This window comes from Nuphar pumila, chromosome 3, assembly GCF_984573655.1.
Source record: "Nuphar pumila chromosome 3, dmNupPumi1.hap1.1, whole genome shotgun sequence".
Lineage (NCBI taxonomy): Eukaryota > Viridiplantae > Streptophyta > Magnoliopsida > Nymphaeales > Nymphaeaceae > Nuphar > Nuphar pumila.
Window position 1 is genome coordinate 131466837 of NC_143251.1, and position 11325 is coordinate 131478161.

Below are 11325 nucleotides of genomic sequence, written 5' to 3' on the forward strand. Positions count from 1 at the left end.
AACAATATCGTACCGATTTTGGCTGACCGGCATCCTTTTGCGCGATTGTAATTTACTTATGATCATCAGTAATGATTTCGTCGCATCAATCTTCTGTGATCGCTATTCACTGATGTCATTTACGATGTCAGAACTCGTTAAATGATTGTTCACGGCCTAAATCGCGGTAGCACGTAGCGGTGTTAGTCAACACCGAGTTGCGATGTTAAACGATACTAGTATAAAGCGATAATCAACGTTTGTTAATAAAACCAGAGGGATCTGAACGATCCCACGTTAAGAACTCCAAAGCGATTGTGAGAAATTGTGGAGTACCCCTCACACTTGCACTTCCACTGTTAAAGCGAACAAAGCTCACCCTGTAACAGACGAAGATGTTTACTTACCAATTAAGAAATGAAGTGAGGAAGAGAAACGACACATTGATTAGCCTTTTATTTACAACATATAGCTAAAAGTTTTCACAAGATAACAATTGGAGGTGTTGGGAACACGAAAGAATTGTTGCAAAAGAAGTTGAATCGACGCCTTTTATTTGCAATCATAGCTTTACCAACTAACGTTGGTAAATGACCCGATTTCAACATTGTCGGATTTGTTACGAGTTTATAGTGATTTGTCATCGACGACTTGCGGTCCATGCTTGTATTTTTGCTTTAATCGATAAATAGCGATTTGTGGCTTTTGCTGGTTCATGACATAACTTAATGGCGATTGTTTGGTTATCGTCGAATAGCGATATTTGGCACCGCAACATAATGATTTGGGAGTATTGTTCGACTATCAATCTAAGCGTGATGCGAAGGGTTGTTCAAGTAAGTTTTGTTGGGGCATTGATCAAGGTTGCGTTTCATTTTATGATCTAAGTAAGATTTCATTTGCGTGGTGATAGCTTACTGAGATCATAAAATGAATCGCAACCTTGATCAATGCCCCATAAAAACTTACTTGAACAATCTTTCTCAGCCCGCTTAGATTGACATTCGAACAATACCCACACATCATTATGCTGCGATGACATAGATCGATATTCAACAATAACCATAAATCGACTTCCAGCAGAAGCCACAAATCGCTATTTATCGATTTAAGCAAAAATACAAGCATAGACCACAAGTCGTCGATGACAAATCACTATAAACTCGTAACAAATCCGACAATGTTGAAATCGGGTCATGCAAAGAGACATGACAACTAAACTAATAGCCCACACGAGATTCCTGCGTCCCATACCCATCTGTCGAATGCATCAGAGCCTGTCATGATAGAGAAAATATAAGACACTGCATTAAGTTTCACAAGAAATACATACCTCATCATCACATTGATTACATACCAATAGACTTGTAAAACTGAAGCGATCCTTGCCGGAAATCTGGTCGGGAGGAATGGAGGTTTCAACGTTTGCTGGTACTTCTGTAGGGTATTGCTGCATGTTGGACATTACACGAGTTAGATATTGACAAGCTTCACGTAATGGGAAGCAATATAATGTCTTACATACCTGTTCAGTCGAAAGGCTTTATTGTTTTTTATTACAGGTTGGTTGTTTCTTAATCCTTTTCTTGCCAACCAATTCTAGTGCACCCTTTGACCTGCGACGACTGCGATCAGAGGCAGGTTTTCTTTTGATACCCTTCGCTTCATGAATATGTCCATCATAATCAACAACATTTACTACTGACTTGTTGAATATAATGTTTACACTTCGACGCAACTTCTCGGGAGTGTCAAGTGAAACATGATTTTCACCTACGTTGTTCGATCCCATTATCTTCGTCTGGTATTCATTCGCTGCAACGAACTTAAGGTGAATTGACTCCACGTTTTCAAGTAACTCCATTGCAGCTTTTCTCACAGATACATAGCATTCTTCACTTCTCGATGCCAAATCAGCAACATGCATGAATGACCTACACAGTTGTTGGTAACGAGAGGCTATGTGGCACTTCTGGTCAACACCAAATTTACTCGCATTGTCCATAACGAGCATTTCAATCTTTGCGCGTCTCTTTCATCTTCACATTAGGTAAGACTCAGGTATTTCTTGTATCTTCTCTTGATTGAGTGTCTTTAATGCATGACAACATAGAATACCTTTGAATTCATACATTTTGCACGAACATTCAACTCTTCCGTTGTCAACATTATACGTGACATGTGCTTCTTGCCTTTCGTGATGGTTTTCGTTCTGCCATAAAATATGGTATTTGTGCATTCTATTTTGCAATTCATGACATGTAACACCTCTTTCTTGATTCATTCAAATACAATCAGTGTATACAGAGCTGCAGGTCACATCAATATTGTCATGCCAAGAGTTAGAGGTCGTGTATTGAAGCATTTCACATCTTGTTGAAACTCACTCTGTCTTAGACCGTCTACAAATAAATCATATTGTTCCATGAAATGAAACATTGTTAAACATGAATACATGGTCTTCTTCAGCGTGGCATACATAGATTCAGCTCTTTGTGTGCTTATCATACCTGCACAAAAGTATTGTCTTCCATATGTCAATGCCCACTTCTCTTTTTCTGCATATAAATTTTGTAATCACAAACAATCAATAAGGTCATATGTCTTAATCATTTGCTCCCAATCTGACTTAATGGTGACCTCGTCTACGCTATAAAGTACACACCTTGTAAACTTTTTGTCAAACCATCTATTCTGATTAAATATGTGTCCTATGTTCCTTGCTGCATTTTGAAAGATATGCCACAAACATAGATGATGATGTGCATCTGGCCACACATGAAGCACTGCAGCCGCAATTGCGTGATCATCATCTGTAAGTACAGTTTCAGGATGCTTCCTGTTCATTGCCTGTGTGAATACTCTGAATAACCACTCAAAGCTTTCCTTGGTCTGGTCATACAAAAATGCCTTGCCTAATATACAACTCTGTGCGTGATGGTTCACTCCGACAAACTGTGCAAATGACCATTGTTCAGTATTAATCTTTATTGTAGTATCAAACACAAGCACATCATTGAAGCATTCATAATTCACTCTTGACTTTGAATCTGCCCAAAACATATTCACAGCATATCCATATTCGTCCACTTGCATTGCGCTAAAGAAACCATGTTAATTGCTTGATTTATTCTGTAAGTAATGAACCAAAGAACATATTTCTCCGTTCTTCATGTTTTCTGTCCTCTTCTTTCTCAAGTGGTTTCTTAGATCCAAAGGTGTGAATGACACATTTTCGCGACCACCAAATTGTATGTCTTCCTTGGTGCAATGCCGACGCTATCGGCTATTTCAGCCATTGCAGCATGCGCTACAGTTATTTTACGATGTGACCTTAGCATAGGAGTCATACATGATGCAGATAATTCATGATTATGATCACTGATTAAAGTACGTACGACAAATTTCTCATTCGGATGTCTTCTCAAAACCATTCTCGCTTGACATCCACATCTTGATTCTGGCATGCTCCATGTTGGATTTCCCATTGATTTCTTTCAACCTTGCTTGGAACAAACATATGTCTTTCTAACCACGACACCATGTGCATTTTTTGACCAGAAAAACCTTCTCACACTGAAGCCAACTTTTAAGGCATAATCATTGTAAAATTTATATACAACTTCCTTATTATTAAACTGCATTCCTTCTATAGAAACAGAGTCAAGTGTAATTCCATGTACATTCTTAGTTCCGACGTTTTTATTGTGTGTACTGACATCAAAATCTGCCTCATTATTGACTTGCATTTCTTCTACTGTAACATTCAAGTCAAGTGTACTTCCATGTACATTCCCGGTGCCTACACTTTTATTATGTGTACTGTCGTGGTAGTCTACCTCATTATTGAATTGCATTTCTTCTACTGGAACATTCAAGTCAAGAGTGAGTCTAATGACTGCACCCTTCTTTTCATGTGCATCATTAGTGCAGATGTTCAATTCTTCAGTTGCGTCAATAGTATATATATTCAATTCTCTAGATCTTTCGATTGATTGAGCTACATCATCTTTATTACAACCTGATGATAAGCTCAATAATGTTTTAAGCAATATATCAATCTGTGTTTGCATCAAAATAGCAAAAAAATTGATATTAACTAACAAAAATGTATCTCACAAAAACAGAAGTATGTTACTAAAACAGGGGGTTTTCGATACAATGCATATAATGAGTTAATGTAGGATACCTGATGGGGTAGAGGCCCTTCATAGCATTTGTAAACAAGCATTCTTGTCAACAGGTCCCAGCGTCTTACAAATATCGATAAGTTTTCAACCATCGTAAGAACATGATCTACCTGCAATAACCAAACAATGCCTTAATGGCACACCAGACGACATGCCTTCTTCATCGATAGCATGATGAGATAAAAAGCTACTCACGCTGCCTTAATGGCATGGGTGGGAATGTTTGTGAATCATTGTTTTCTTCCATAATGCCTACAAGCAACGAAAAAGAAGAGAAGATAGTGGAGTTAGCAAGCGTATACGTTTACTAGGATTTAATCAAGATGCATATAACAACGGATACCGATAAGGTTAAGCAAGTCAAGACAACGATTTAATGAATGACAGTATCAAAGCAAGTGTGGTTTGATGTTTGCTAATACTGAGCATCGAGTTGTCGCTTACCATGCCAATTGTAATACACATGTCATACATGTGTGTTGACGATAACGCTCTCATTACATCCACTAGGCTCAAAAGTGAGTCCAATCGAAGTCGCTGAAAGAGCAACGACATGCCTGTGAAAATCGCCCCCTACCCCCCACATGCAAGTAACGATGTGTTTCTGCAAGCACACGTTTTCAAAGTCTGTGTACAAATATCTTAGAAATACATATTACATAACATATAATATCTTACAAATCGATATACATAGCGATTTGTAAGATATTGAAAATCGATACGGCAGTTCAGTAATAATAACTTACAACTCGACAATCAAAACCATACTATCTAAAAGGTCGATAAATATATCACACAATAAATTACAAATCGATAAGAAAGAAATTGAGCATAATAGCAAACAAATCGATACAATGCATATAATGAGTTAATGTAGGATACCTGATGGGGTAGAGGCCCTTCCTAGCATTTGTAAACAAGCATTCTTGTCAACAAGTCCCAGCGTCTTACAAATATCGATAAGTTTCAAACCATCGTAAGAACATGATCTACCTGCAATAACCAAACAATGCCTTAATGGCACACCAGACGACATGCCTTCTTCATCAATAGCATGATGAGATGAAAGGACACTCACGCTGCCTTAATGGCACTTGTTGAAATGTTTGTGCATCATTGCTTTCTTCCATGATGCCTAACGACATAAAAAATGAAGCGAAGACACAACAATGTTTTGTAACACAAGACAGGCACGAGAAGGCGACAATGTGTTGTAAAACAAGATAAAAAACAAGGCGGAAAACTCGACTGGAGACAAAGGCAAAGTTTGGGTTGATAATGGAAGCTACTGTTACAGAAGATCGCGCAAGAGTTTAATGAACAAGGAACGTCTCCACTTTAAATAGTAAACATCAAACTTTCTGGATAGAGGACTTTTTTGCCCTTTTCTGTCCTTTTCTTGAACGATCGTTTTACAACTTTTGAATGGAGGATATTTTTGTCATTTAATCGAACCGTCATTTCAGGGCAAGAAAAGCAAGGGTGATTAAGTCTTTGCAACAGCACCAGAGTCTGATGCAAAGGTATGTCAACATACACGGGCATACGAGCCCCATGTGCATGAATACGTGGCGCTCATTCGACCACCCGAACACAGACGTGTGATGGCTATAGCGATTAACACTATAAATCGCTATAGCCGTCACGCGTAAATCGCTATTTGAATCAAGACCAACTTGTCGGGAGCGTATCTCCCTAACCGAAGATCGGATTTCAAATCCGTAAAAAGCGGTATCTTTTTTATTGAGTCTAGTTTATTCCTGTCAATTTTCAGCAATTTTTATAGTCATTTCATACCTATTTTTGGTCAAAAACCAAGACCCTATCACACTCTATATCGTTTGAGTTACTCATGTTTTTAGTTCATTTTGCAAGAGTCATATCTCCCCAACGGGAGATCATTTTTCAAATCTGTAAAAAGCGTTTTTTTGCTTTATTTGTCTAGTTTATATCTGAAATTTTTTTATAACTTTATATATTTATTTGATATTTCAAATATATAAAAAACCGGAAATATTTTGTTTAATCATGGTTAAATAAGATTAATCTGTAACCAGTCCAGTCCTGAATTTTAACAAATTTAAAATATCAAATATGTATAAACAGTTATAAATTTTAACAAGTTTGTCCTAATTCGGGTAGCGATTTACAACGATTTGCTTACTGAATAACACTATAAATCGCTATAGCGATTTGCGAAAGACACTACAAATCGCTATAGTGCAATTCAAAAACATTATAAATCGCTATAGCGATTTGTGGAATACCAACTTGTCACCCTGTTGTGGTGACAGGGTTGTGGTTTTTGACCCAAAATTTGGTATCGTCAACTTAGGATTTAATCACCTTTTATTAAAATGGTGCTTGTGCCATTCGTGTTTCACCATAGTGTTATTGAAAAATGAAAATAAAAATGCAACATATTGATTATGAAAAATGAAAAATGAAAAATTAAACTACATGCTCATTCATTCTAATCTAAGTATAAATACTACAAATTGTAGTTAAAAGACCAGGCAACACTATAAATCGTTATAGAGGTCGTTGGAGACCCGAAAATACTACAAATCATTATTAAAAGACCGGACAACACTATAAATCATTGTAGGGGTCATTGGAGACCCGAAAACACTACAAATCGTAGTAGGGACACATTAGAGACCCCAAAAAATTATAACAATGACTTGCTGAAGAATATTGTCAATCAAATAACGATTTGTTGAAGGAGGGCTACAACAGTCATGATATGGGGGCCAAAATCAGAACATTTACAAAATCTGGACACAGGGTTTTGGTATTAAATCAAAATAAAATAACAATTGATCATGAAAAATTCTAAAAATTTACAGAGATGAACTAGACACATAAGCAAAGAGAACCCGTTTTACGAAATTGAAAAATGATCTCTCATTAGGGAAATAAAATTCTGACAAAATGGATCAAAATCTGAGCCGTTAAAATGACACAGGGTGACAGGGTTGTGGTTTTTAACCCAAAATTGGTATAAAAACACCAAAGAAATCGCTGAAATTTGGTATGGACAAACTAGCTTCAATTTAAAAAACAACCATTTTTACGGATCAGAAAGATCATTCATGGTTAGGGAGAAATCACTCCCGCAAATTGGTCCTGATTCTGCTAAAATCCTGACGGTGCAAAATAACAGGTTCTGAACCTCGATTTTTAAAGTGGATCAAACAATCTCAGAATGATCTGATTTTTTTGTGAAGAGCATGAAGACATATGCATGAAGTTGCAGTAAAAAATTCAGATCGAAATGAGCTCCGATTACATACAAATCAATGGATTTAAAATACACTATAATTAAAAGTACAATCTAAAAAGCAACTGAAAATGATAAGAGCCAACTGCATATTGAAAAAGAAGTAAAAGGTTCCAATGAATCCAAGAGACATCTTTGTATTCTCCTATACATATAAATTCTTCAAGTTGAACGATGCGACAGTTAGTGTGCAGGTCAGTCGGTGTTTGATGGAGCAATGTAAGATCGTCTGTTGGATGTGCAAAAAAGTAGAGAAAGAAGGAAAAGAGAGTGAAAGGGTTGATGTTCATGGCCTTCTCCAGGGAGAACTCTTGCCTCTCTTGATTTTTTCTCTAGAGAGAGAGAGGGTTTTACAGTGTTTTACGGAGAAAGAAGAAAAAGACTTTGAAGAGTCAACATCATCCTCGACTTTCTGGATGGAGGACATGTTTGTCCTTTTTTTGAACGGAGAAAGAAGAAGACTTTGAAGAGTCAACATCATCCTCGACTTTCTGGATGGAGGGCATTTTTGTTATTTTCTCAAACTATCACTTTATGAGAAGAATATCAAGAAAGGGTACTTAAGTCTTTGCAACAACACCAAAGTCCGATGCAAAGTTATGCCAACATACACGAGAATATGAGCCCCATGTGCTTGTATACGTGATGCTCATTCAAAGCCCCGAACACAGACATGGGATTCAGTAAATCATCGGCGGCGAACATACACCACCCTCTCGTCTTGCCTAGTCAAACACCAATTCTAAGATTACAGGTGGCGTTTGGCTGAAGGATTCTCCTGCAGGAAGGCTCAGGTTTGACCTGGCATTAGACTCAACGGATACAATCAAATTGGTCAAGTCTGACCAACTTTGACTAGATAGATTGCCATGATCGCGCTGTGTTGACAAAGGGGAAGGGGGTATTACCCAGCTTGCCTGTCTATGAAAGAAAAAATCAGTACGAGTCGGACTCGGCCATGAGACCAAACGTTCAAACTCTGGTCCAAGTGGGCTGTGTACCAGTGCCTCCAGGGATCCATACTCTGATTGAGCTCACCAAACATCATAAAAGCAAGAGCGAAACAGCATGAAAGAGGACAGAAAGAGAAAGAGACAAAGAAGATCTCCTGAAGGGATCGTTGTTTGACCAAAGAGACAACATGCCTCCCAATCAAAGATTGCCATGAGCGTGAAAAATTGGCCTCAGACATGTCAAGGAGGGACATATGAGTCATTAACTGGTTCTGCCAAATAACAGCAAAATCAAAAGCTACCCCTCCACGAGATCAGAACAAGGACAATAATGAGAGCCTCTTTTTTCCGCTCCGTCAACTTGCTTTGATATCATATAATATGAATCTCATATCATCGCCGAAAAGGAAAGGGAAGAAAAGGGAGAAGGCTTACCTGTTTGACGGCATGGGGAAGAAGAAGAGCATCTCGCTGTTCTCGCTCTCGAGCGTCCTCCCCACCGCATGGTTCCCCAAGCTGAGGCGAGCGGATCGAGCCAGCAGCCAGTCGGCATCCACTACATGTCGCTACGCGAGCGCATGCACCGGCGGAAAGTCTAACTCAGAGCTCTCCCTCCCGCGGTTTTCCACAGGGGATCAGCGCTACCAGGACATGGACGAGTACCTGCGCTACAGGCCCGACGAGTACGACCTGCCGCGCTCGAGCTGCGGCAGCTGCCGGTTGAGCGTCACCACGGCCGAGGTGGTGCCGATCTTCAGTGAGATGCTCGCGGACGCGAAGGGGAGCAAGAGAGAGAAGGGTGGCAGGTTCCCGTTTCCGGAACCCCTCGGGCTCCCCGTCAAGGAAAACGGGTTTACTCGGGAGGAAAAGAAAGAGAGGAACACGAGGAAAGCCACTGAATCCGAAGTTGATGCTTTCACAGGGCGGTGTCGAGAATTTCCGGTCAAGGGTTCCGATAATTTTGATGCAAACAGGGGAGCCTTGGATTTAACATTCTTGGATTCGGTTTTATTACCGGAGAAGACGCGAACCGTCGACGTGCGCCCTCGGACCCGTAATGGGTCCGAAAACGAAAACCACCCATCGCCGGAGTCCGTTCTGTTGCTGGAAACGGAGAGAACAGGAAGCTGTGGAGGGCGTACCAGAAACGACGTGTCTAAAATCGGGGACTTCCTAAAGTCCCATTCGGTTTTCTTGCCGGAAAGAGAAGTTCGAAGAGTGGACGAAGGGACGGAATCCATCGTCCGCACAAAGAGAACCGTTGCGGTCAATGGAGATCCATTATCTGGCAAAAGAGAAACTTTTCCGGCGAAGGATTCCGCTCAATTGCGAGAAACGGAGATAAAGATGCAGGTTCGAGATCGGATAGAAGATCACCGGAAGGAACTCAAACTAAAGCTCACGAAGATTTTGGGATTTGATCCGGGAACCCTAGATCGGGGCATTTCCAACAAAACGGAGGAGAAATTCGAGCTCGGCCCCGCCTCTGGAAACTCCCATCTTCGAAATTCAGCCCGCGGTCGGAAACTCTCATCTGATCCTGGAAATGCAGAGGCCGATAAGAAAACCTCCGCCAGAAAACTGTCCGATCGGAAGGCCGGGAGAGAAAACGAGTTCAAGTCCCTTCTTCTGCGAAAACTAGACCGGAAGAAGCCGGAACTAATGCAAAATTTGAGAGCCCCGCAACCGAGAGATCCAGAGGCGGAGAAGGCGAAACAGAGGCCGAAGATCAAAGTGAGCTCAGCGAGGGTGGAGGTCCGAGCGAGGAAGTCGTTCCAGGGCGAGAGGAGGAGGAAGGAGAGGGAGAGCTTCGCGGTGGTGAAGCGCTCCTTCGACCCGCAGGAGGATTTCCGGGAATCGATGGTGGAGATGATCTCGCGGAACGGGATCGGCAGGCCGGAGGAACTCGAGAACCTCCTGGCGAGCTACCTCTCCCTCAACTCCGACGAGCACCACGACGTCATCGTGAAAGTTTTCCGGCAGGTGTGGTTCGATCTCAGCCGCGCGTGTCTCGTCTCCGATTACCTGGATTTGGAGGGAAATCGGAGGGTTTGAAACCCTAATCCCGCCTATTTATAGACGTAAATTAGGATTTTCCTCCGGGCAAATCACGGGAAGCGTTGGCTTCCGAATGACGAAAATACCCCTCTCAGGTTGATAATTAAAGATGCAAACCGGTCGGAGTTCCGACCCGGATCCGAAAACCAATTTGTCGGCCTTGGAAAGTATATTTCGGAATCTGGTCGGACTCGATACGAAATGGTCGATGTGTTCGGATCCGGGTAGGAATCAGATATAAATATAACTGGTTCTTGTCGGAATTGGGTCTAGTTTCAATCATTTTTAGATTTTCCAACTTGAAAAATCAAATAATTTTCTTGTTTTCAGCAGGTCCTATATGAAAATCAAATCTAGGTTCGGGTGTGATCCAACACGCAATCTGACCCGTTTCCCATCCCTATTGTAGGAGGATCACCCTTTCTTTTTGTTGGGTGGATGAAGAGGCAGCAGAACTGAGGGTTTTTGTTGTCCTTAACTGTGGAATGTTAAGTGTATTTGGTAATTTCCAGTTGTAGTAATTACTGTATAAGCTATTGTTCTAATGATGAATAATTTACAAATACAATCCCAACCTTTAGTAATTGACGTGCTTGCATTAGGCTAATTAATGACAAATATTGCGATATTTTTTTATCAGATCTAATTAATTAATCTGTTCAAGTCCGTTTTTATGTGTTTGCATCTGAATTCAAACGTGTGGCCTAAGTCTGACTAGTATGATTACTAAGAAATGTGTTTTGGATCATGTGATTGTGATGCCTAAGCAGGTTTTTCAAGAATTAGGGTATGTTTAATTGGTGGGTATTGTGCAAATGAGATTTACTTTTTAAATCAAGAACTCAAATCTCATGAGGTTTCA

General features: G+C 40.3%; 1 protein-coding gene across 1 annotated transcript; it reads left to right on the forward strand.

The window, feature by feature from the left end:
• Positions 1-8852: 8852 nt before the first annotated feature.
• LOC149843851 (uncharacterized) lies at positions 8853-11047 on the forward strand. The gene has a single exon (XM_090000981.1). It carries the CDS (start codon positions 8853-8855, stop codon positions 10458-10460), a length of 1608 nt encoding a protein of 535 aa, XP_089857107.1. The 3' UTR covers positions 10461-11047.
• The last annotated feature ends 278 nt before the right edge of the window (positions 11048-11325 follow it).